The sequence below is a fragment of the Delphinapterus leucas genome, chromosome 3 (assembly GCF_059928025.1).
Source record: "Delphinapterus leucas isolate spDelLeu-1000000601 "Yukka" chromosome 3, BTC_Dleu_Yukka2, whole genome shotgun sequence".
Lineage (NCBI taxonomy): Eukaryota > Metazoa > Chordata > Mammalia > Artiodactyla > Monodontidae > Delphinapterus > Delphinapterus leucas.
The window spans coordinates 157,293,638-157,319,206 of NC_143131.1; the positions used below are offsets into that span (position 1 = coordinate 157,293,638).

Genomic DNA, 25,569 nt, shown 5'->3' on the forward strand with positions numbered 1-25,569 from the left:
GATGCAGTCTAGTTGTTGTTAGGAGATGTTATATGTGGGCTTTTTCAAATTATTTAGCTTTGTTTTAAGTTTTCCTCTGACACTGGTAGTCTGTATAGTGCCATTTAATGATGGATTATGTTTTATTTTAATGCCATATATGAACACTCTGGGGACTATAACTTACTAGAAAATAGAAATCATATATATGTCTTAGATTTTTGTCTAAAACGTGAATTTTCTCCAACTTAAAAGGGGGAAAAAGCGAAATAAGTAACACTACCCAGAGATTAAGTGACTGTGCTGTATGTTTTCTTAGCTCTTCAGGAAGCTGCAGCAAGGTTTGAGGAGTTAAAGGCCCAAAAAGAGCTAAGACAGCTGCAGGAAGATCGAAAGAATGACAAGAAGCCACCGCCTTATAAACATATAAAGGTGAGAAAAGACCTCAGGAGAGACCCTGTAATAGCTTGCCTGCTTCCCGCTCTGTTCATGAGGAGAACTGGAAGCGCAAGCACAGTTGCTTTTAGGTAGAGGTATGAGCTTGAAAGAAGATAAGAAAAAAGTGCCAGAGCACCATTTCTAGCACATTGTGTGCACTTTATAAAATTAGTTGTGTGTTGATACAGTGTTGTTCCTGTTGCTTTCGAAAGTCTTTTCATAAAGTGGATTGGAATAGATTCTGTTCACAGTCAACACCTTGTGGTTTGAAAGGGAAAAAAGAGCCTTGATAAAAAATGATAAATGGCCCTGAGATAGTGTGAATAATACACATGGTAAGTCTTCTCGTAATGGCTAATAGTAAAGATATTTTAGGTGGCCAGTGTGACTAGGATTCCCAAGGTCACAAGAATACATGTTAAGTGTACCTGATGCTAGTGTACCTGGTAAAACAGTCATCATCATTTCTCATCTGGGTCCAGTAGACCCTTTATATTTTTATATTGTTAAGTCATTTTTATAAATACTTTACAGAAGTAAAAATAAAGGAATAGTGAGGAAAAAACTTATTAGGAATTTTAGTAAGTATTTACTGAAACCTCTTTTTTAAAAACCTTTTCATCAAGTTAGTTTTGGTGCTCAAATATCAGACCACATGAAAGAATACTATAAGCTCTATTAACAAAATGAGATTGCCCAAGTTCTTGTTGCAAGATATTTGTGATGATGTCATTCCTGGATGGGAAGACCATATATATATATATATATATATTTTGTCATTAGAGAAGCATTATTTGTGTACTCATTGATTTTTTTTTTCTTTTTTTTTTTTTTGAGTTTCTGAAGTCTGAGATTTTCACTTAGAGATCAATTTTTAGAGTCTAGTGTGTTAAGTATGTCCCAAGTATTCCATGGGACATACTTAAACTAAAAAACAATTTGTTTTTTATCTGACATTCAAATTCAGTTGGGTATCCTGGATTTTTACTTGCTAAATATAGCAACCCTACTAAAAGTAGACTGAAAGATGTTATCTCCAGTCTTTTATACTTTCTGGAAAGATGATGTAGTACTTTGGGTAATGCAGTGCAGAAACTAAACTGTGACTGTTTCACTGTTGCATCATGTTTTTATGATTCTGTCATTCCACTTATTATTTTTGTCTTTTTTAGCATAGTTGGCAATCATTGATGAGTAACAAAGAGTGATGATGAATTAGTAAAGAATTATGAGATATAGGAAAAGTAAGAACACTAAAACTCCATAATAAAGATTAGATTTATAAAAGTCTAATGGACCTGCCTAGTAGTTGCAATATAGAATGAGCTTTTTTAATAAGTAAAGTTTCTTCTTGATTTTTGAAAGACCTCTGAGAAAGTGTCATAAAATATAAAATATCAATCCTTACGAATAGTTAAAACTGTTGGGAAAAAAACAAAACAAAACCTAAAATTGGGTCTAAATGGACCCTGATGGTAGAACTGAGAGTTAAATGGAGTTACTGTGCATGGAGACATAACACTGAGGTGTAGTTCATCCTCAGAAAAAGGGAAAGTAATTTGTTTCCACAGTCATAGATGTCACATATAGCAGAAGTTAGGCCCTTGAGAGTAGCCCGTCAACTGTATTGAACCTGTATATTGAGAAACCAACTAACGTCCCATACATGATCTAATCACAGAATTTAGACACCAACTTCTTTCCTCCACCTTTAAAACAAAAACGTATTTCCAGGCAAAAGATTTAGAATAGGAGTTGGCAAACTATGGTCCATGGGCCAAATCTGGCCTACTGTGTATGGTTGGGAAAATTTGTTTTTTACAGACTATTTCCTGACACATGAAGATTTTATAAAATTCAAATATTAGTGTCCATAATTAAAGCTTTATTGACACACAGCTATGCTTATTCATTTACATATTGTCTATTGCTGCTTTCGAGCTATAGTGGCAGAGTTGAGCAACATGCACCAGAGATCTATGGCTTGCAAAAGATAAAATATTTACTGTCTGGCCCTTTACAGAAAAAGTTTGTCAATCCCTGATCTAGAGCAAGTGTAAATACTACAATTACATATCTGTGTTGTTCTTAACTTAACCATGTGTGGGGTTTTGTTTTTGCTTTATGTTGTGTTAGGCAAGAAACTTATTTGGGATTAATAACAGGTTAGATCATATGTCAAGGAGGAATGATTGAAACATACCTTTATAGAGAGAAAAGGAGTAGGATGAAACTTTTTTTGGATGGCAGTGTGTCAGGTAAAGGTATTCACCTTGAATCAGAGGTGAATATTCAGATGCCTTATGTAGGACCTGTAGTCTCAGGTGATTGAGCTCAGCCCTTGTTTAGGCCTTAGAATTTGCCTTACTCGGTAGGTTTGTGACTTCCAGTTGCATATGGTGAGGGTGTTCCTCCATTAACAAGTTAATACTGTTTATCACTATTTTAAAGAAGCTGGGAAGAGATCTGGCAGTGAGACTTACGTCATTTTAAGTTGTTCTGGAGAACGTTTGAGGGCAGCATACTTCTACAAACAGATTATTCCCCACAACAGTCTTGCAAGTAAAAGTGACTTGTCAAAATCATGCAGTTCCTGAGGAGTCAAATTTTATGTATAGGATGGGTTTTTGAAGACTCGTGGTTTGACTGTTCCCACTGAAATAATATCAAGTAGGGGAGACTCATTTTTATTTTATTTTATTGAAGTATAGTTGATTTACAATGTTGTGTTAATTTCTGCCATACAGCAAAATGAGTCAGTTATACACATATATATATTCTTTTTAATTATGGTTTTATCACAGGATATTGAATACAGTTCCCTGTGCTATACAGTAGGACCTTGTTATTATCCACTCTATATATAATAGTTTGCATCTGCTAACCCCAAACTCCCACTCCCCAGCGCCCCCCACATACTCCCTCCCTCCCTCCCTCCCTCTCTCTCTCTCTCTCTCTCTCTCTCTCTCTCTCTCTCCCTCCCTCCCTCCCTCCCTCCCTCCTTCCCTCTCCCTCCCCATCTCTCTCCCTCTGTCTCTCCCCCTCTCCCTCCTTCCCCAATTAGGGGAGACCATTCTTATAGTGCACAAATCCATCTCTGTTGTGGAACATCTTTTTTTTTTTCCTCCACATTGTTGTTAGTATTTGTGAAAATTCTAATGGCTTCAGAATCACAGAAATTGTTTGGCCTCTGTGTTTTACCACACTGGATTTTCACGGTGGTTTTCAGTACTAGCACCACTAAAAATGAATGCCTGGGTGACATTGCTATAGTCTATTAAAAAGATTTCAAGTTATGATAGTCAATATTAAAATACATCTTCACAAACAGGACTCTGATTGCTCAGAGACCTTTTCATGTTAAATATCAGTTGAGAATGGTGATTTTTTTTTTTTAATGTAGCAGCTAAAGTGGCGCCACCATGTGGCAATAGCAGAAACTCATTTTACAATTTACTTGGCTTACCAGCCTTGAAATTATGATTTTTTTTAAGAGATGAATTTTTTAAATTTGTGGTATTTACATTTTGCATATCAAGTGAGGCTTTATTTTTATGTCAAATTGCCTAAATCTTTATTTCCTCCAGGTTTTTTTTTTTTGGTTTTTGTTTTTTTGCTGTACGCGGGCCTCTCACTGTTGTGGCCTCTCCTGTCGCGGAGCACAGGCCCCGGACACACAGGCTCAGCGGCCCTGGCTCACGGGCCTAGCCGCTCCACGGCATGTGGGATCTTCCCGGACCGGGGCACGAACCCGTGTCCCCTGCATCAGCAGGCGAACTCTCAACCACTGCACCACCAGGGAAGCCCTCCTCCAGTTTTTTAATTGTGGTAAAATACAGATAACATAAAAATTTTGATCTTAACCATATTTAAGTATACAGTTCAGTGGTATTAAATGCATTCATAACGTTTTGCAACCGTTGCCACCATCCATCTTTAGAACTCTTTACATTTTGTAAAACTGAAATCTATACCCCAATAAACAGTAGCTTCCCATTTTCCCCTCCTCTCAGCCCCTGGCAACTATTATTCTACTTTCTGTCTCTTTGTATCTAAGTAGAATCAGTATTTGTCTGTTTTGACTGGCTTATTTCATTTAACATAATATCCTCCGGGTTCATCCATGTTGTATATCGTGTGTCAAAATTTCCTTCCTTTTTAGGCTGAATGAGATTCCATTATTTTTACCACATTTTGCTTAAATTCGTCGGTGGACACTTGTGTTGTTGCCACATTTAAGTTATTGTGAATAATTCTGCTAAATCTTGATAATTCAAAATCATGTAAAATGTGGCATGTGACTTTAAAGGAAAGAAATCTGCCTTTCATAGGTCCTAAATTGTCTTGTGTTGACTTGCCTGCTATACTATAGTATGTGTTTCTACTCCAGGTGAACCGTCCTATTGGCAGGGTACAGATCTTCACTGCAGACTTGTCTGAAATTCCCCGTTGCAACTGTAAAGCTACTGATGAGAACCCCTGTGGGATAGACTCCGAGTGCATCAACCGCATGCTGCTCTATGAGTGTCACCCCACAGTATGTCCTGCTGGAGGGCGCTGCCAAAACCAGTGCTTTACTAAGCGCCAGTATCCAGAGGTTGAAATTTTTCGCACATTACAGAGGGGCTGGGGTCTCCGGACAAAAACAGATATCAAAAAGGTGAAGAAACCTATTCTTAATTTTCAGATTTTTTTTCTTTGCAGTTGCTTAATATGAGTAATTGTTCTTGATGAATATGATAAAATTGATCATGGAGGAAAATAATATTGTGTGAGGATTAACCTTATTTTTATGTCTTGCCAATCCTTCCAGAAATTAGAGGCTTGAAAATAGATGGTCTCCTTTATTTCTAAAGTTCAAGTATTGATCATGTTCACTATGTATGAGGATGATAAAAATGAGGGAAATTCATAGAGATACTGTGGCCTTGTTTGCTCGTTTGCAGAAATCCTGGAACCTGTAGTTAGGATAATGAGAGCATGATACAGAGGTGTTAATCACCAACTAATAAAATAAAATCTATTTTTACTGAGAGAAAAATAGGTTTGGGTTCATGGAACATGCAGGAGAAGAGGATTAGGTCTTCTCTAATGAAAATGCAGTAACATCTTCAACTTGAAACTTGGAAGGACCTGCAGGTTTCTAATAAATAGATGGTATTGTACAGTCTTTGAGTAGAATAAATTATATTTGACATTTTAATAGAATAAACCTTACTCTGGTTATACCTTCTGAAGAATTTTATTGAAGTTTGTTTCTAGGAAAGGAAGCGAATATGGGGTGGTCTATTTTAGTCATTTGCTAAGGAACTATTATATATTGCCTGTGTGTCAGGCATGTTGCTGTGTGATGCAGTGCTCAGTAAGAGAGACATGGTCCATGCTTTCATACAGTTTACATTCTAGATGCGGAGAGACATTGAACAAGTAATCACCCAGTGTGGAAACACAAAGGGTTCTGGAGGCATGTGGCAAAGGGCTTGAAACTAGCTTGTCTCTGAGAATTTTATTTTATTTTTTTTTTGTTGTTGTTGTTGCGCTGTCTTAGTTGCAGCAGGCAGGCTCCTTAGTTGCAGCTCAAGGGCTCCTTAGTTGTGTCACGTGGGCTCCTTAGTTGTGGCATGTGAACTCTTAGTTGCGGCATGCATGTGGGATCTAGTTCCCTGACCAGGGATCGAACCCGGGCCCCCTGCATTGGGAGTGTGGAGTCTTAACCACTGCACCACCAGGGAAGTCCCTGAGAATGTTTTAAATTGAGGCTTGAAACATAAGTAATTGTTGGCTTAGGCTGGTTGAGTGTTCAAGCATTTCAGGTAGAGGGGACAGCATGAGAGAAAGCCAGTATGACTATTGTATAGTGAGTCAGGAGGACAGTGATGTGAAATGTGGAAGGGCAGTAGGCAGGGCATGCTCCAAGGAAAAAGAGGATAGTTTAGTGAAACTGACTTTTAGGTTCTTGGACAGGTAAATGGATCAGCTATCCATATCACCATTATGGTGGAGCTTTAATTTACTTACTTTCATTTTGGTTGATCTTAAGGTGTATCCCAAGTTTTCTGCTGTTGGCTGTGGTAGGAGTGGGGAGAAGGTTCATATTTTCAAATAGTTGAAGCATCATATTTATATTTTGTGGTTTCTTGAATAAACCTTTGTTAAAGTGACTAGTTAAATGTGCATGAATTGCTTTGGAGAATCTGTTGTTTTCATTAATTTTTTAAAATAAGGTATACCTGTGAACACAGTTATGCTTTTTGTCACTTAAGTCAAGAGCTATTTCTTGTTCCAGGGTGAATTTGTCAATGAATATGTGGGTGAGCTAATAGATGAAGAAGAGTGCAGAGCTCGAATCCGTTATGCCCAAGAACACGATATCACTAATTTCTATATGCTCACTTTAGACAAAGTAAGTAATGAAAAGTGTTATTTCCACTGTTATAAGATTGTGAATTAGTGTTGTCCCAGCTATAGTGTTCATAGGCATGTCATACACTGTCCAAAACAGTGTCTTTCCCCCATATTCATAGGGATTGCTTGATCAGGGTCCTGGAGTTAGGTAAGGCTGCTCATTTCTAGCTGTACATCCATGACAAAAGGCAATACAGCTGCTTTTAGCGTTATTTTTCAGTGTCCAACGTAAGTGATTATGTCTTTTAGTGTTTTTCCTATAAGATTAAAACTTGAAGCCAGAAAAATAAATAATAATTCTTTTATTTTACAGATTGAGACACTGATTTGTTCGTATTTAATTAGTGCATTGAGAAGGTCGTATAAATTGACTATAGAACTCAGCTTACAAAGCCAAGTCAGCTCTCCAATTATTGGAATTTCTGATGAGTTACATTTCACTGGTGTCTAGAATTATATTTGGGATTTCTTTTTTTGTATGTGTGTGTTTCCAACATGTTTTATTTATTTATTTTTATTTTATTTTTTACTATTTTATAGAAGTATATTTCGTTTACAATGTTGTATTAATTTCTGCTGTATAGCAAAGCGATTCAGTTATACATATTCTTTTGCATTATGGTTTATCACCGGATATTGAATATAGTTCCCTGTGCTATACAGTAGGACCTTGTTGTTTATGGGATTTATTTCTAACTCCAGCATCCTAATGTGTTTCGTTTCTGTGTATACTGAGATTCCTCTTTGTACCTGAGTATTACGTTCTGCTAGGTTCCTCTCCCCCACCCTCCTTTAACTTTTATAATAGACCTTTCTTGGTGTGAAACTTTGTATTTACCGAGTTGTACTTTTATGGATTGTGAGATTCTCACCTCAAGATACTCTTGATCTTCATTCGGGATGGGGTCTTGATGTCATTATTAAAATCTTAGGTGATTTCTGATGTGTAGCCAGGGTTCAGGACTACCTAATTTAGAGAATGGAACAAGCTACTATTTCTAGGATGGTGGTCCTCAAACTTTAGCATATATCATAATCACCTAGTGGGCTTAACACAAATTGCTGGGCCTCAGAGTTTCTGCTTTAGTATATCTGGAGTGCAACCCAAGAATTTGCATTTCTAACGGATTCCCAGGTGGTGATACTAGTGCTGGTCAAGGGACTACACTCTGAGACCACCCCTCTGGAAGAATCAAACTTTACAAATAGAAACTCCAGCTTATTTATTATCACTCTAATTTTAATCAATAATAGTAGAGGTCTGCTGAACAACATCTCTTGGAATTCTAGGATCGTATTATTGATGCTGGTCCCAAAGGAAACTATGCTCGATTCATGAATCATTGCTGCCAGCCCAACTGTGAAACACAGAAGTGGTCTGTGAATGGAGATACCCGTGTTGGCCTTTTTGCATTGAGTGACATTAAAGCAGGTAAGAATCATTTAAGGATTCTGGAGCTAGGAATGGGATTTCAGTTTTTATTATCTAAAAATCCCATATGTTCTGTAATCCAAAATGAGGTTGCAAATTCCCAAGGATACATAAAAGACTTTCCAGGTGGTACTTAGCATGTACCAGGTATTTTTTTTGTTGGTGGTGGTATGGTAAAATACACGTTACATAAAATTTACCATTTCAGCCATTTTTAAGTGTACGGTTCAGTGGCATTAAGTCCATTCACATTGTTGTGCAACCACCACCACCATCTATCTCCAGAACTTTTTATCTTCTCCAACTGAAGATACCCATTAAACCAATAACTCCCTCATTTCCCCCCTCCCCGAGCCCCGGGCAACCACCATTTTATCTTCTGTCTCTGTGATTTTTTTAGCTACTCTGGGAGTCTCATGCAAGTGCAGTCATACAATATTTGTTTTGTTGTGGCTAGCTCATTTTTACTTAGCATGATGTCTTCAAGGTTTGGGCATGGATGTTTGGGTTTTTTTTGTTTTTTTCTGGCCGTGCCACACGGCTTGTGGGATCTTAGTTCCCCGACCAGGGATTGAACCAGGGGCCACCACAGTGAAAGCACCAAGTCCTAACCACTGGACCACCAGGAAATTTCCTGGATGGTTTTAAAGGAATAAATTTCCAGACCTTTTCCATAGCTTTTATATGAACTCTTTAAAAATTGGTCTGCCTTAGGACTTTCCCTGGTGGCACAGTGGTTAAGAATTCGCCTGCCAATGCAGGGAACACGGGTTCGATCCCTGGTCCGGGAAGATCCCACATGCCGCAGAGCAACTAAGCCCGTGTGTCACAACTACTGAACCCGCGTGCCACCACTACTGAAGCCCGCGCGCCTACAGCCTGTGCTCCGCAACAAGAGAAGCCACCGCAATGAGAAGCCTGTGCACTGCAACGAAGAGTAGCCCCCGCTCGCCGCACCTAGAGGAAGCCCGTGCGCAGCAATGAAGACCCCACGCAGCCAGAAATAAATAAATTTATTTTAAAAAAAAATTGGTCTGCCTTAGAAAGTGTCAGCAGTCCAGGTCTCCTTTTACAGTTGCCCTTCATCCACTTTATAAACCAAATATCCACCTCTTACCCATCTGAATTTTATGGTTTATGAGCCCAAGGCTAAGAAAAACAAAAACCCTCACCTCTTGGGTCTCAAAGAACTGGACATTTGGAGAATGCACAGCTATGTTGTGGCCTGCCTAGATGCCTATTACGTCTCTGAGAATTCAGAGTGTAGAAGTGAGGTAGTTGTAATCAGCACAATATTAAGATGTTTATTTGAATTGAAAGTAAACAAACCTGATAGGGCTAAGAGGTTTGAAAGTAAAGTTATATGATGGATATTTTCCATCGATTAAAGGAGCTTAAAATTTAGTGTCAAGGTTTTGATGAAAAAGTTGTAAGCATATCGTATATACATATACATATGACACCCTCTAAATTGCATGATTTTTTAAAATATTTAGACTTGTATAAGTTTGAATGTATAAGGACGTATATAATTTTTCAAAATAAGTTTTGCAGGAATACTAGCAAAGCATTTTCAGGATCACTCTCCTAACTCAAAATGAGATCAGACTGGCCTGGGTAGTTTGTAATTGACAGTAGCGTAGTCCAATGACTTTCAAAGCAGAAATCCCATATGAGCATTCTGCTTTGCCCAGTCAGTGTCGTTTACCTCAGCAAACACTAATCAAGATAAAGTAATTAAAGAGCAATTTTGTCAGCTTTTTGTCTGTTGCCTTTTCTTTTTTTCAATCTGTGGATAACACCCAACACCCCCCGCCCCCCCCAATATATCTATTTCTCTATAATTTAAATATACTGCTGCCCAGGAGTCTTTTAGGCTCTTTAGAATTTTAAAGGCTCTGACAGTTTTCATATTTTAAAAATTGAGCCACTGTTTTGCATTGCTTCACATAAAGTGTTTAATGATGAAAGTAACAATGTTTGAGCATCATTGTGCACTGTGCTCTATTGGAGTAAATGATAGTGATTTTTAAAATCAGTAAGTTGTATCAAATTTTTGGAATGGATGGCTTCAGAGTAAATTGGGTAGATTTCTGCTTTGTAACAGGAATTATCAAGTGAGTGTGTAAGAGCTACCATTTATCCAATGCCAGACACTGTTCCAAGCATATTGTCTCATTTAATCCTTACAAAAGTACTGTAAAGTATTTGGTAGCATTATCTATGTTACTTGGATTCTTGGATCTGATATATCTCTCATTCTTTTCTCCATTTTTCTCTCTAACCACACTGGGGGAGGGAGGGACAGTGTTCCTCTGTATTAATTACTCAAATGCTAGCCATGTGACTTCAGTTCTTATCTCTGTCCTGACTGCTTTTAGTACCACACTTCTACTTTGAACTTTAGTCTGTGTCCATGGGGATGGCCTCTTCTACCATGTCTAGCCACAAATTTCTCTTCTCCCATATTCATTCAGCTCAGGTAGAATGGTGTGGGAATTGACAGACCTTATTTTTGTCCTCCCAGTCTGCAAGGGTGGGATGGGGGAATTGAGACAGAATGTGCTTATTGCCATGCAGAGTGCCCATAGGAGCTTCAGCCTTGCGAATGGAATCAGAACTTTAAGCTTGCTCTCCTCCTTACACATCCAACCTCATGGGCTCTTCACATACCTGTTACTTTCTGTCTTCAATGTGTCATACTCACTCCTTGTTTATCTCTTCTCCAGTGCCATTTGCCATCCCCCAGATTGCAGATTATTGTATTTTGGACTGTTTTCTAGAATGGCTTTCCTGTATGCACACTGATGATACCTTCTGATTTATCTCCTTGTGTGGTTTTGTTTACATAGTGGATGCTGAGTGAGCAGCAAGTTATGCCAAGTATCTTGCTATCTTGTGGTTGAGTTGCACTGTAAGCACATTAAATATATGAAAATTCAGCTATATGCTCATAAATTTTTAAATAAGACTAGTGTGAATAGAATTACCCATCATTCAGTACAATAAGTTCACAGTGGGGAGGGGAGATGTGACCCTGCTGTTACCTTGGTCAGTCTTGGTTCCTACAGGCTGCTCACAATGTGAGCCTCTTACCAGGCCACAAGTGATTCTAGCATTTGTACCATATGAACTCCTAAATATAAGCCAGCTGCTTTATAATTTGCTCAACCAAATTAAAAAATAATTGTTTCCAATATTAGATGAAAAACTGTATATATCAATTAGTCTCACTGATAGAAGATTTGTCATTCTGCAAAGGGAAATCTTCCTAAATTTTGACAATTTTGACTGAACAATTATCACTTTGTACATTAACGGTAAGCCATGACCCCCACCCAGAGATAACCTCTTTGTATGTCTGTATAAAATTCTTCTATTTGTTAGGCTTTCCCTAACATGCTTTGAGTTTGAATGTGTGATTTATTTGCTCTCAGTTTTGTTGAAATGCACTTGTGACAGAAAGGGGACTTTTATACCTTAAATTTGTACATCTCCTATTAAAGTTTACAAATTTCTGCTATGTACATTATGTCATTCTCAGTAAGCTTGTGAGATTGTTATCTGCATTTAATAAATGGACTCTTCGGCTCAAATCAGCCAGCTAGATTGTGGTGTAACTGGGATGTATAGCCAGGGCTTAGGTCTTGTGGTCTAGAGTTCTCTGGTATTATTCTGTATTGACATGTCTCTCTCCCTTGAGTGCTGCCTGGTAAGATGTACTCACCTTGGCACAGATGACAGGTTTCCTTCATACTTGCTTTCCCAGTGCCTGGCACATCAGTGCACAATAAATTGCTGTTTGTCTGTTTTTGGTAATGAATTAATATATTTTCAATCTAAATGGTTAGAAAAAAATAAAAAACAATTTGGGATTAACACATCTATAGTAAAAGTTATTTTAAATATTACTTGTTGGGACTTCTCTGGAGGTCCAGTGGTTAAGACTTCGCCTTCCAGTGCAAGGGGTGCATGTTCGATCCCTGGTCGGGGAGCTAAGATCCCACATGCCTCGCAGCCAGGAAACCAAAAGGTAAAACGGAAGCAATATTGTAACAAATTCAATAAAGACTTTAAAAATGGTCCACATCAAAAAAATCTTTAAAAAAAATTACTTGTTAAGTCATATAAGTTTTTCTGTTATTAAGTTATATTGGCTCATTAATAATGTTATATGATTAGGATTTATTAGTATGTTAATAATACAGTGTGATTAGAGTTAATCCTTTTAATCCTCTTTTAAAAATTAATCTGTTCTCTTGGAAGTCTGCCTTTTGTGATTAATAGAGAAATAATGTAATTAAAGCCATAGATATTAATATTTTCATGGTCTTTTATGCAGGCACTGAACTTACCTTCAACTACAACCTAGAATGTCTTGGGAATGGAAAGACTGTTTGCAAATGTGGAGCTCCGAACTGCAGTGGCTTTTTGGGTGTAAGGCCAAAGGTACCTTTTAAACGTAAAGCTGTAAAATAGGAACCTGTAGATTACTTCCCATGTCTTTTATTGGTCTTAGTTGATCTTACATTTCCTAAGAAAGATTCTCAGTCTCTGTCTCTGTGTCTCTTTTTGCCTTTTTAAAGATATCAAAGAATCTGATATTGAATTTAAGATTCTAAATGTACTATAAGACTGTAGATAAACATAGGACTTTTTTTTTTTTTAAGGACCCTTAATCTTAACCATGTACCAGTATAAACTTTGTTGTATCTTACTTCCTGGTTTTTTATGTGTACTTTAACTGAATTATAATTCTGTAACTGTTAAGAATTGTTTATAATTCTTAAATATTATACATTTTTTCCTTGCTGTTACATAATTTTCATAACCATCATTTTTAGTGACTGTTTAAATTTTTATATAATGGATGAACCATAATAGATGAACATCTGGATGCTTCCAGATTTCTCTATCGTAAGTAACAGCATGCTGAAAATTGAAATTTAATTTTGATGCAAAGTAGATTACACCGTGACTCCAATTGGGTATTTCCCATTATGCTTGTTTGATTGTGAAGTCAACATTAAGAACTGAAAAATGCAAATTAGCATGGAAACCACTAGCTAAAGAGGGTAATCATTTTGGGCTATAATAAATGAAGAACACCCAGTGATTATTCTTTTATTTATTAAATAAGAAAATTTATATTGGATTTTGTATTTTGTTTAGTTAGTTGGTTAAATGGTCTTGTTCCTTAAGATGTGCGGTTGACTTAGTCCCTATAAATTAAAATAGTAACAGAGTTTAATGGTGTTAGGTGCCCTAGGGATGTCAGTTTCTGTATCTTTAGGGTCTGTGTAGCATTTCACACATGAATCAGTGAAAGGGAAATTCGGGAGCAGAAGTTTAGAAATGGGAGGAGATCACTGTGGGCTGGCAATAAATTGGATTGGTCCTGGATGTTCCTAGGCCGAGATAAATAATGCGATGAAAACCATGCATTTTGATGACCAAGTGTGGTCTGCAGGGAGCACAGAGTAGACCTGCGGGCTGCACCAGGATCTATCTTGGGGAGTGGTGGACATGAACCTAAACTGACTTAGGTAAAGATGCATAGCTTGTCAAGAGCAAGGGCCACAAATTAGTTTTCTGTGTCTTCCTAGCACATGGCTCATACTAAGTGCCCAGTGAAGGTTTGTTGAATAAGTTAAGAAATGTGTGTGACACACACACCCAGAGAAGTCTTCCTTAGTTTTTGAAATTAGACAAACATAAAAATAAAACTTACTGTTAAAGGATGACCTTTAATACCAGTCTTGTGTGTCAACAGAAAGCAGCACATTTCTCTCTTAATTCGCTCAAGTGGTAGGAGTAGTTGATACCAGATAAAATTCGTGCTACCATTTATTGGGTACCTATGATATGCCCAGTGCTTTTCCTGCATTTTCTCTTAACTTCACAGTAGTCTATGAGGACTGTGTCTTCCCAGAGGAGAGTCTGAAGCTCAGAGAGGATAGTTAACCTGGTCAAGATCATACAACTAATGTGTCGACAATATTTGACCTCTAGAATCAACCCATTGCCACAGAGGAAAAGTCAAAGAAATTCAAGAAGAAGCAACAGGGGAAGCGCAGGACCCAGGGTGAAATCACAAAGGAGCGAGAGGATGAGTGTTTCAGCTGTGGGGATGCTGGCCAGCTCGTCTCCTGTAAGAAGCCAGGCTGCCCCAAAGTTTACCATGCAGACTGTCTCAATCTAACCAAGCGACCAGCAGGTTGGTGCCAAAATCCATTTAGAGTTCTCCTTGTTCTCTGCCAGAATTCTCAGAGCCCTTTGGTCTTCCCATGCATAGTGTTGAGAGGTGTCAAAATAAATGACAACAAAGGCTTAGAATCCTAGGTTATAGAGAAGGGAACAGAAACTCACTCGCTCTGTCAAGCATTTTATGTTATTTTATCCTCCCAGCAACCCATAGAGGGGGGTGGGAGTGAGAGGAGTTTGTCCCCAAATTAGGTTTCTTTCAATATGTGGTTGCCAGGGTAATGAAATAATAGAAACTAAGGTAGTGTAGGGGCAAGGCCATAACACTGACCCCAGTGCCAGGAAATGGAAATGGGGAATTGTTTCAGAAGCAATTACTCAGGGCCGTAGCTGGCACAGGTTGTGATAGAACTGATCTTGCCTATGAGCCAGGAGTGAGCTCTAGCATAGTTTACTTGGAAGGAGCTGGGATGGAACACTGTCCATGGCAGAGATTCGGGTATCATGAAATGAGGGTAAAAGAGAGCAGCTTGGGTTGGCTTTGGGTCTTTCCTGCTGATTCTGTGTGGACAACACAGGTAAAGTTTGTGCTAGTTTCCAGACTTAACATTGAGCAAAGGTAAATCTGCTTCCATTTTTCACCTTTGTGTATCTGCTCCCTGTTCCTAGTAATAACCAAATAAGCAGTTTAATTGGCTGAGATTTTCCCCAGAGAGTTGAATATTTAAAGGCTGTACAGGACAAATGGAGTTTGTAAAAATATGAAAGTAATATCTTCACATTCCATCTAAGGGGAGCTTTGGGTTTTGTTTTATTGTTGTTGTTGCTTTTCTCCTTGTTGGAAATAGTTGTAGAAATCAGGGTTTACTCCTGCTTGGGTTTTTTTTGTTGTTTTTTACTCCTGCTTGGGTTTTAATTGATGCTCAGTTGCTACTTGATAGTTGGCTGTTATTTTTATGCATTTTGCAGGAAGTAAAGCTGAGATCCTGGGGGAGGGGAGGTGGGTAAGTGGCATGAGCTCTCTGCAGAAGGCAGCAGTTTGAAATCACTCCTTTGACTTAGTTCCAGAGCCATGACCCATCTCATATGCATGTCTTGTTTTCCTAAGCCTTTGTTTCACACCTGTGTTTTCAGGGAAATGGGAGTGTCCTTGGCATCAGTGTGACATCTGCGGAAAGGAAGCAGCCTCCTTCTGTGAGATGTGTCCCAGCTCCTTTTGTAAGCAGCATCGGGAAGGGATGCTCTTCATCTCCAAACTGGATGGGCGTCTGTCTTGTACTGAGCATGATCCCTGTGGGCCCAACCCTCTGGAACCTGGGGAGATCCGTGAGTATGTACCTCCTACAGTACCGCTGCCTCCAGGCCCAGGCACTCACCTGGCAGAGCAATCATCAGGAGTAGCTGCTCAGGGGCCCAAGATGTCGGACAAGCCATCTGCTGACACCAACCAGACGCTGTCGCTGTCCAGAAAAGCTCTGGCAGGGACTTGTCAGAGGCCACCGCTGCCTGAAAGGCCTCCTGATAGAACTGACTCCAGGCCCCAGCCTGTAGATAGGGTCAGGGACCTTGCTGGGTCAGGGACCAAACCCCAATCCTTGGTATCCAGCCAGAAGCCATTGGACAGGCCACCTGCAATGGCAGGACCAAGACCCCAACTATCTGACAAACCCTCTCCAGTGACCGGCCCAAGCTCCTCACCCTCAGTCAGGTCACAACCACTGGAAAGACCTCTGGGGACAGCTGACCCAAGGCTGGATAAATCCATAGGTGCTGCCAGCCCAAGGCCCCAGTCACTGGAGAAAACCCCTGTCCCTACTGGCCTGAGACTTCCGCAGCCAGACAAACTGCTAGTCACCAGCGGTCCCAAACCCCAGACTTCAGACAGGCCCCCCGAAAAATCCCATGCCTCTTTGTCCCAGAGACTCCCACCTCCTGACAAAGTACTATCAGCTGTGGTCCAGACCCTGGTAGCTAAAGAAAAAGCACTGAGGCCTGTGGACCAGAATACTCAGTCAAAAAATAGAGCTGCTTTGGTGATGGATCTCATAGACCTAACTCCTCGCCAGAAGGAACGGGGAGCTTCTCCCCATGAGATCACACCACAGGTTGATGAGAAGATGCCAGTGTTGGAGTCGAGCTCGTGGCCTGCCAGCAAAGGTCTGGGACAGATGTCACGAGCCATTGAGAGAGGCATTGTGTCAGATCCTGTCCTTCAGCCACCGGGCAAAGCAGCGGCCCCTTCAGAGCACTCCTGGCAAGCTGTTAAATCACTCACCCAGGCCAGACTTCTTTCTCAGCCCCCTGCCAAGGCTTTTTTGTATGAGCCAGCAATTCAGGCCTCAGGAAGAGCACCTGCAGGGGCTGAGCAGACCCCAGGGCCTCCCAGCCAAGCACCAGGCCTGGTGAAGCAGGTGAAGCAGATGGCCGGAGGCCAGCAACTACCTGGACTTGCTGCCAAGAGTGGGCAGTCCTTCAGGCCTCTTGGGAAGGCCCCATCCTCCCTCTCCACTGAAGAGAAGAAGTTGGCAACCACAGAGCAGAGTCCCTGGGCCTTGGGCAAGGCCTCACCAGGGCCAGGGCTCTGGCCCATGGTGGCTGGACAGACACTGGCACAGTCTTGCTGGTCCTCTGGGAGCACACAGACATTGGCACAGACTTGCTGGTCTCTTGGAAGAGGGCAAGACCCTAAATCAGAGCAAAATACCCTTCCAGCTCTTAACCAGGCTCCTTCCAGTCACAAGTGTGCAGAGTCAGAACAGAAATAATACCAGTAAATGCCACATGACCAGACCAGCTGCCCCCAGGGTTCTTGGGGAAGGGAAAAATCTTATTTTTCCCTCTTAAAAAACAGACCCCAACACTTTTCCACTGATATTCTCTCCTTATATCCCAACATTCAGAACTCTTGTGACATTAGCCAGTGGGGGCTTGTGGTTGTGTGAACCATGTATGGAAATCCAAGTGGGCCCCAGCCAAGGAGACAGACAGACTTGGGTCTCTTTCCCCCAACCTTTACTCATGGTGAACTTGAAATAAAAAGTCCACTCTGGAGTCAAGCATGGGATTCAATTCCACTGGTCAGGTTGAAGGTAGAGGGGCTCTCAAAGCTATTTCTCTAGCCCTACCAAGCCCCACTGAGGGTACCTGATGAACCCTTGGGAGGAACTGATACCCATTCAAATCGGTGGTGATTTCTTGAACATTCATGTGTGCTAGGCCTGGTGCTAGTCACTGGCAGGAGATACAGAGATAAATAAGACCTGATCCCTGTGAGCCTAACATGCTTGCCTGGGTTCCCAGGTTATTTTTAAAGAACCTTTGACCAGGAAATAACAGGAAGTTTGAGGGGCCCTGGGGCTCCAGGCTCATTTTGTCATGTCCTTTGTGGCCCCAGAAGTGCTTGTTTTGAGTGTCTCCTGGTCAGGTGTGCCTGTGTGTATGTGCATGCGTGTACACTCATGCGGAGGTCTCCTCTATAGGCAGGTAGGGCCTGTTGGCTGGGCAGCCTCTGCTGCTTCTGTCTGGGCTCTGGAGAGTCTAAAGATCTGTCCTTGGTGGAGCAGTTGGTTGGGGGGCTGGGCTCTGTGAGGACACAGCTTTCCCTCAGTGTAAGAAGGCAATTGGCAAGCTTACCTTTCTTTTCTACAGATTTTCCTCCTTTTACATCAACCCACCCCATGCCTGTCCCCCAAACACTCAGGTGCTTTCAGATTTCAGAGTCTCGGGCAGTAGACCTAGGGAATCTCTGGCAAGCTCTGGGCTAGATCCACCACCAGCTCAGGGAGAGTGCCAGATCCTGGCAAAAAATTACTTCTCTCCTGATCCTTTGCCCTCCTACCTGAATGGAGGGAGTCTTCTTCACTAGTGGATTCTACCACCCTCTTCCTGAGAAATGCTGTGCTCTGTATTGAGAGCACCTGCCTGCTGACTTAGCTCAAAGGCAAGCCAGAACCCTTCCCCATGACTGGCAAGATGTGGCGTTTAGAGCAATGTCCAGTCCAAGAGATGACTCCTCATAACTGCTGATTATCTGTTACTGCTGCCCTGAGCTGGGGCCCAAGGGCTGGGAAATCTGTTGGTGCTACCCTGCCCTACCATTCACCCAGCTCACTGACTGCCAACAGGAAGTGCTGTTTGGCCAGTTCCTTCCCATTCACCCACCCCCTCTTTGTCCCTAGACCAAACATGTTTACCTCTCTGCTTTGCCAACTTAGCCAGCAGCTTTAGCCAACAGGCCATCTCCTGGCCCCAAGGTCTCCTGGCCATTTCTGTCTCAGTTATGGCTTTTACACCCTCAACAGGATTCTGTATTTTGTCCCAATTTCCTCCTCCTGAGTTTCTATTGAGGTTACTCCCATACTTCTAAGGAGGGAACAACTGTTGTTATAGAAGCATTTGCGCTTTATATAAAGATTTAAAAAAATTTGCTTTTATTTCCCAAAGTCTGTCTCTGGGGTTGAGACATTTGAACTCAGGCAGAGGCATGAGGCTGGGCAGGGCTGCCCTGAGTTTAGGGGCCTATTCTTGCATCTCACTTAGACCTCGGACTCTCCTCTGTAAATTCCACCTGCCTAGTTCTCCCCTTTCATCCTGTCTCTCTTCCCACATCATCAGAGAGGAAAAGCTCTTTGTTTTAGAGGAAGAGAAAACAAAGCATCTTATTTTCTTTTAAAAAAATTTTAAATCATGGAAAAGATATTTTTAAAGAAATCCACCCAGAACATTAAAGTTCATTATATTAAGTATTTATCATGTGTGAGAATAATAAGTATATAACTGCAGCTAGTAGGTCCCTTTCCCTATTCTCTTAGGTTGTATGAGTAGGATTTGCTTGGTGCCAGTCCTGTGCCCTTTTTTTCTCCTGTCATCTGTAGTTGTGATCAGAAAAAGATATCCGCACTGCGCTGTCAGAATCTCTTTCCACTGTGTTGTGTGTTAAATTACCGTAGCTCTTTGTTTCATGAAATAAACTGTGAATTTTGTTGGGGGGTGGGGTGTGCAGGCTATGTAAAATTTTTAAGTGGAGAAGTTTGATCCTGAAGGAGCTTCTCTTATGTAGGCTTTGGTAGGTAATTGACTTGACAGCCACTCTAGATATGTCTCACAGGACAGGAAGGAGTGAGGGAAAGGTGGGCCACTTTGTGGTTTTGTTTCAGTTTTTTCCATTCTCCCATTCACTGGAAAGCTTCCTTCCAGACCTGCGTAGGAAACAACTTCTGAAGCTGTTTATTTAAATGGATGGACAGCCAGCCTGGCTTTCATGAGGGCCATTGTAAGACTCTCTTAGGTTGATTGGAAATTAGATGTTCAACTCTTAGGCCCACTGATAGCATTTGATACTAGATTGTTAACATCATGAAAGCAGTCACTATACAATTAGAAGCAGAGTCGGAAGGACTTTTGGGAAGTGAGACTCTTGCATGACCCTTTGGGGGGGTGACCTTGCCATCCTTAGGGGATTCTCCTGGAACCTATACTGAGACCTTTTCTCCAGGGGGTGTGACTTGGCAGTTAAAAGGAAATCTTTACTCTTAGAAACTCCTGATCTTTGTGTAGGATGCTATTTTGGCATTTGGCCAAGTGCTTGTAAATCAGGATCTCAATAGAGCGTCTGCCTCTAAGCCAGTTCCCCAGGAAGCCTTTCTGAGGGGGAAGCCATAGCTTCCATAGGTAGTTAGAGAACTAATACCTGTCCTAGCCCTGTTAAGTCAGAAAAAATTATGGAAACTGTTGAAATTTGAATTCAAAGCCTCATTTGCTTCTCTACTGGAGCAAACCCATTCTAATAGCAAAATAGCTGTCACTGCTACAAAAACATCCAAGTTTTTAAATGTCTGCTTCCCCCTGAAGTTACTGAGTTTGAAGTGATTTAAATCACTGTGTCGATCCTCTTCTGAACAACTACCAAATCTACATCTTTAGCATTGATGAAAATAATTATTCTATTCTTTACATCCTCCACCCCACACTACAGTCAGGGCATGAAGTGCATCAGTGATCCTTTTCCAGGCTTGGCAGCGTCTACTCACAGGAGCTGGACTTCCAGGTTGCCTCGTGAGAACAGAGTGGCAGGAAGGAAGTCTGGTCCTGGCAGCTTCCCCTGTGGAGAAGAATCAGGAGAGCACTAAATGTGGATGGATTTTTTTTTTTTTTTTTCTTTCCCCCATCAGCTCCTGTAAAGCAGGTTTTCTCCTAAGGCTTTTTTGGGAGACACTGTCATCCTCTTGGGGTCTGTGAGGAGGTCAGAGTAGCCCAGTGTCCTCACTTCTCTGAGATCATGGCAGGAAAGGAGCTGCCACAAGCCCCTTTTCCTGCTGAATAATGTTTGGGCTGTTCCATGTGTTAGACATTCCAGATCATTTAGAGCTGGGTAGCTGCTGCACGAGACTTTCCTTGGCTGTGGACAGTTAGCTCTCAGCTGAGCTTCTTAGAGTTAGTGCAGCAGGGCCAGGGTATAAATTGCTGTAGTATAAATTGAAAAAAAGAATAGGTAATTGCTTTGTACACACACAAAAAATGCAATGATGGTGCTAATTTCCTGGTATAAATAAGCACTGCCAAGGGTTGAGGGACTGGTGACTTGAGAAACCCAGATTCCTGTTTGGGAAGAAGAGATCTTACGTAGTTTCCTTGAGGCTTTATTAGAGGAGGGGAAGGTAGAGCCTTGGTGAATCTTGCATCTGACCCTGAAATAGTCCAGTGCAGTCCAGAGGTGGAAGAGATGCTGTTTCCAGATGAGGGTGGCCATTGAGTTTCTCAGGGCTGGTGTCACCTTGTCCATAGCCTCTGTCCACACTGCCTGAACAGGTTGGTAGAGAGCTCCAAGTGTGGGGTCTCCCTCAGCTACCTTCTGCCCCTCTCTACCTCTTCCACTGTCATGGGAGCACCTCTATTGCTTATGAAGATTAAGGGTAATATTTCTTAAGGAAGTGGAAAGAGTTTATTTTAATTAGAAATCCACAGCCTGGGGAGAAATGTTTCCTATCAACATAAGCAAAAATAGCACATGTCAAACTCATATGGTCCCTTTTCTAGAGCTACTTTCCCATGACTCTCAAAACATCAGGCTGTTGAGGGCTTCAGGTGTAACACCCTGGAAATCGAGCAAAGCTTTTTGGACAGGAGGTGAGCCTAGGGAGTTAGGAGCAGAAATGAGTGGTTCTGGTGCTTTAGACTTCCAGGGTAGGGGCAGAGAACAGGTGGTCTCTAGGTCTGAGGTGGGTGCTGCCTGTGTGTGCATGTAGGTGAGAGTGTTGAAGACGGGCGAGTGCAGCACACAGGAGCTCATGGAAGAGCAGCTAAGTCTTGGCAAAAAAAGCTGACAATAGAGATCTATTTTTAAGAAAGGGGCAGAGGGGGTGTCAGCTGAGGTCCATCACTTTTTTTGCCCCCCTTCACCCCAATAGATTGTCAGTGATAAGTGGAACTCTTAGTGAAAAAGAGGGGAGCCCTGTGCTAGGAGTCCCCATAAACATGTACTGTAATTCTTTGTATATAGAAAAAAATTACTGTAAAGTAAAGTTTAACTTTACTCTTATGGCCCTTGCCCTGTGTTTTGTTTTGTTGTCCGTGGGGAGATGTAGCCTAACAGGAGGGAGGATGGGTTTGGGGTGAGAGCAGAAGCCAGCCCCTGAGGTAGTTCCCAGGGACACGGAACTGAGCCCTTCCTCCAAGCACCTCATGGGAGTGGTGTGGGTTTCCTCCCAGTAGCCACAGCTGTCAGAATGTCTTTCTGCTGCTTTTGGGAGTGGCTGGCATCAGTTTCAGTCCCTACACAGGAAGCCTCCATCACCCACGAAGGAAGGGTATTTTGAGGTTTTTAAAAGGAAGTGGAACCAAAGCACTTTCTGAGTGTGAGTCTAGACATTTTGGCCAAGTTTTTAGTTTTTTAGAGCAGGTGCTGGGCACTGCAGAGGACTCGGCCTAGGCCTAAAATGGTAAAGTGAGGCAAAGGGGCTGAGCATCCCATAACAGAAAAGGCTTCCATATGCTTCCTTTTGGTTGAAGGGTTGGTCCTGTCTACAGTAACATCTGATTCTTCAGAAATATCTGGACGTCCAAGGCCCAAAAATACACTTTCAGGAACCCCTGGGAATCTGCTTCCCTTCTGACTTAGTCCTGAACTTTCTACCCCAGGGAAGAGTGTGGGAAGACAAGCATTTAGTCCTACAGTTACTTTTCACTCATGATCTTCAAGTCCTGAACTGGGTAGTGGTCACTTCATTTTACAGATGAGAAACACAGGCCAAGTTTAAGTCCCTTTTCTGAGTAGCTGAGTTGGATCCCAATCTGGATCCATAAAACCTTTCTAAGTCTCGCAGAGCCTATGATTTTTCTGTTAAGCCACATAGAGTGTTGCTAGGAAGCTTAGGATCTGAGCCACAGGCATGACTCATGGACTTAGACATGACAGAGATGCAGTAGAGCCAACCAGTCTGAGGTAGAAGTGCTTGATCCTTTGATCTCTGGATACTACTTCAGTGCCTTCCTTGCTCTTAGCACCAAGAAGGAAGTGTGAGCTTTGCACTGCCCCAACCCCAGCTTCTCGCCCTACCTTTGCCCCCACTAAAGAATAGGAAAGGGCCCTTCTGCTTCTCCATTATCTCAGCTGCAACCCTGGGGTGAAGCCAGTTGGTTTCCAAAGGAAAGTAAGAGCTAAGAGGAGCCTTGATATAGGAAGCGAGGGCCGCCAGGTGGCCCCAGAAAGTACTAGGTATCTTGACACCCAATCCACACAGCAGGGAAAGGGGTTGAGTGTGATTCACAGTGCATTGATTTTATTTACAAATCAGAAGCCACTTAAATAATTTGTAGACACAAGTGCTGTCCAGGGCAGAAGCCTGGGGTCCAAATCAGCCCTTACCCTCCTTGTGCCCATCAGTCAGCCCAAATGCTGCCTCCGTTCCATGGGCCAGCACAGGCAGGTGCCACCTATGCCGCCATGGGGACCCAGGGTAGCTCAGACGTGTGATCACCCAAGCCCAGACAAAAGCTAGGTCCAGCCTCTCTGGGGGAATTCCTTTAATTCCCCCAGGCCAGGTGAGTGGTGACTCAGTGATGACAACAGCTGTAGAAGTAGGGGTTTGCCTTCTGGCCCAGGTCCACGCCCTTGTCCTCTGTCAGAGAGAGAGGTGGCAGCTCAGCATCATTCTATTGGGGGATCAGGTAACTCATGAAGGGGGCCAGATGCTGTGGGCCTAGAGGAAGTCTCCACAGGAGCTAGGGAAGGACACACCTGTCATCACCTGGAAGGCGGCCACACTGACGTAATCCTCTGCTACTTTCTGGAAGAGCTCATCTGGCAGGAAAAAGGGTGATAGGTGAGGATCAAATGCCAGTGGCCTTGGGATCACCCAGTAACCAGCCCTCTAGGCTTTTCTCTGTCTCCCTTGTTGCCCTTGCGTGTTCTGCTGTGAGGCCCAGGACAGCACTCACCCACACTCTGGCCTGTCTTGCTGGATGTTTCAAAGAGCTGAGCTTTGATATCTGTAAAGAGAAGTGTCTAAAGCCTCATACCTGAGAATTAGGTGGACACAGACAAAGGGGAAGGCTAGCAGTACAGGGAATCTTCTGAACCCCACAGATTCAGGGAGGCCAGAGAAAGTCTTCCCATGGAGGATCTTGCCATGGTAGCCAAGGCAGTGCCTATTTTCTGTGACCCACCCAAGTAGCCACTTCCCTCCCCCAGCCCCAGGGAGCTAAGGAGCAGCTACTGTCTGCATAGTCCTGGACGTCGTGGAAGTCCACACGTCGGCGCCGCCTGTCCTCCTCCAGCAGGTCACTCTTGGTGCCACACAAGTAGATCTTACAGCCCTGGAGCAGAAGACAAGGTGAGGGTCACCCCCCTCGGACCACCAGATCCCCAGCCCGTCTCGTCTTTTGGTGAGGTCAGGCCACCTACCTCCTCTAGGTTGCGCAGTTCCTTCACCCAGAACTTTGCCCGTTCAAAGCTGCTGCTGTCCGTCAGGTCTTGGTGTGGGACACGCAGGAAACACAACCAAGGGTCAGAAGCTGTTCTGTAAGGCCAGCCTGGCACCCTCCCCTTCTTGTTTGAGAAACAGGCCAAAACCATCCTTACCATAGCAGACGATGGCAGCCTTGGCGCCCCGATAGTAGATTCGGCTCATGGCCTCATAGCGCTCAGAGCCTGCTGTGTCCTGAAGGGCAGGGGGAGGCTCAGCCTTGGCCTGAGTTGCTGAGCTACTCCCCAAAACTGCAAACTAATGCCACGTTCTCCAGACCCCGTTTTTAAACTGTGGTCTAGAGAACAGAAATGGCCTCTGTGAGGCCACAAGTCAGCCAGTAATAGGCAGGACCTACGCCTCCTCAGGAATGGGTTTTCCCAGGACTTGCCCAGAGAACTTACCCAAATACCCAAAGTCACCGTCCGGTCTCCGACGGACATCACCTTGGCCACGAAGGCGGCCCCAATGGTCTGCAACCAAGGGGAAGCAATCAGGGCCTCGGATGCGGGTTAGCCCCCTCCCACCCGTGCTGGGCCGCGTCGGGCGCACTCACGTTCTGATAGGGCCCCACCAGGAAGCGATCGTGCACGTATCGCTCCACCAGGCTTGTCTTGCCCACGTACTCCTTGCCCAGCATCACCACCTTGACGTCCACACGCTGCCCGCTCATGCTCCCGGGGCTGCCTCACCCGCTTCAGGGTCCTGAGCGGGGGCGGGAGGCAAACCGGATCTCCACTCCGAAAGGCAGCGCCCGAGCCTCAGTCCCCGACCCCAGGCGCCAATCTAAGGCTCCAGACGCCGCGACGATATTGAGCTACAGCAACGCCTCCGTCCGCCCCCGCTCTTCGGCCCCGGGTGCTGATCCTCTTTCTGAGAGCCCAGGACCCGGGGCGGCCTGGGAGCGTGCGGCGAAGCGCACTCAACGCCGGCGTCCGGGTCGCTAGCTCGCTCCGCTACTCGCTTGCCCGCCCGGCTTAGGGGCCGCTCCGGCACGGTTTCCCCACAGAGCCTGGGAAGGGTCCCTCCAACCTGGCTCCGACCCGGAGCACCGCGACTCCCGCGTAGGGGGAGGAGGTAGAGGCTGGGGAGGCGGGGCCGCCCGGTCACGTGGGCAGGCGCCGGAAGAGGTGGGCAGTGCGCGGCTGC

At 43.2% G+C, this 25,569-nt stretch overlaps 2 protein-coding genes across 13 annotated transcripts in view; one reads left to right on the forward strand and one right to left on the reverse strand.

Moving 5' to 3' along the window:
- The window catches only part of LOC111169837 (histone-lysine N-methyltransferase, H3 lysine-36 specific), a 131,735-nt gene extending 109,740 nt beyond the window's left edge, over window positions 1-21,995 (forward strand). For all 11 annotated transcript variants that reach the window (XM_022564369.3, XM_022564373.3, XM_022564368.3 and 8 more), the window contains 7 exons: window positions 299-411; window positions 4,808-5,077; window positions 6,704-6,820; window positions 8,113-8,254; window positions 12,597-12,703; window positions 14,267-14,471; window positions 15,593-21,995. In XM_022564369.3, the coding sequence (XP_022420077.1) occupies window positions 299-411; window positions 4,808-5,077; window positions 6,704-6,820; window positions 8,113-8,254; window positions 12,597-12,703; window positions 14,267-14,471; window positions 15,593-17,223 (2,585 nt within the window). In that variant the 3' untranslated portion in view covers window positions 17,224-21,995. The remainder of the gene's footprint in view (window positions 1-298; window positions 412-4,807; window positions 5,078-6,703; window positions 6,821-8,112; window positions 8,255-12,596; window positions 12,704-14,266; window positions 14,472-15,592) is intronic.
- On the reverse strand, window positions 20,199-25,542 carry LOC111169840 (ras-related protein Rab-24). 2 transcript variants are annotated; one of them, XM_089909735.1, is made up of 8 exons: window positions 24,977-25,542; window positions 24,825-24,893; window positions 24,537-24,615; window positions 24,360-24,427; window positions 24,172-24,271; window positions 23,894-23,944; window positions 23,694-23,756; window positions 20,199-20,558 (listed from the first exon to the last, which is right to left on the reverse strand). In XM_089909735.1, the coding sequence occupies exons 1-8, from the start codon at window positions 25,091-25,093 to the stop codon at window positions 20,401-20,403; spliced, it is 705 nt and encodes a 234-aa protein (XP_089765861.1). In that variant the 5' UTR covers window positions 25,094-25,542; the 3' UTR covers window positions 20,199-20,400. The 2 variants fall into 2 exon arrangements, with proteins under 2 accessions (XP_089765861.1, XP_022420086.1); XM_022564378.3 differs by lacking the exon at window positions 20,199-20,558 and adding an exon at window positions 23,214-23,574 and having other exon boundaries at window positions 24,977-25,516.
- Between the last annotated feature and the right edge of the window lie 27 nt (window positions 25,543-25,569).

Coding starts and splice junctions, on each gene's coding strand:
- LOC111169840 (XM_089909735.1), bottom strand. CDS start 25,093: ATGAGCGGGCAGCGTGTGGACGTCAAGGTGGTGATGCTGGGCAAGGAG. Junction 24,616..24,824: donor CGGTGACTTTGGGTATTTGG/GTAAGTTCTCTG, acceptor CCTGCCCTTCAG/GACACAGCAGGCTCTGAGCG. Junction 24,428..24,536: donor GGCTGCCATCGTCTGCTATG/GTAAGGATGGTT, acceptor TCCCACACCAAG/ACCTGACGGACAGCAGCAGC.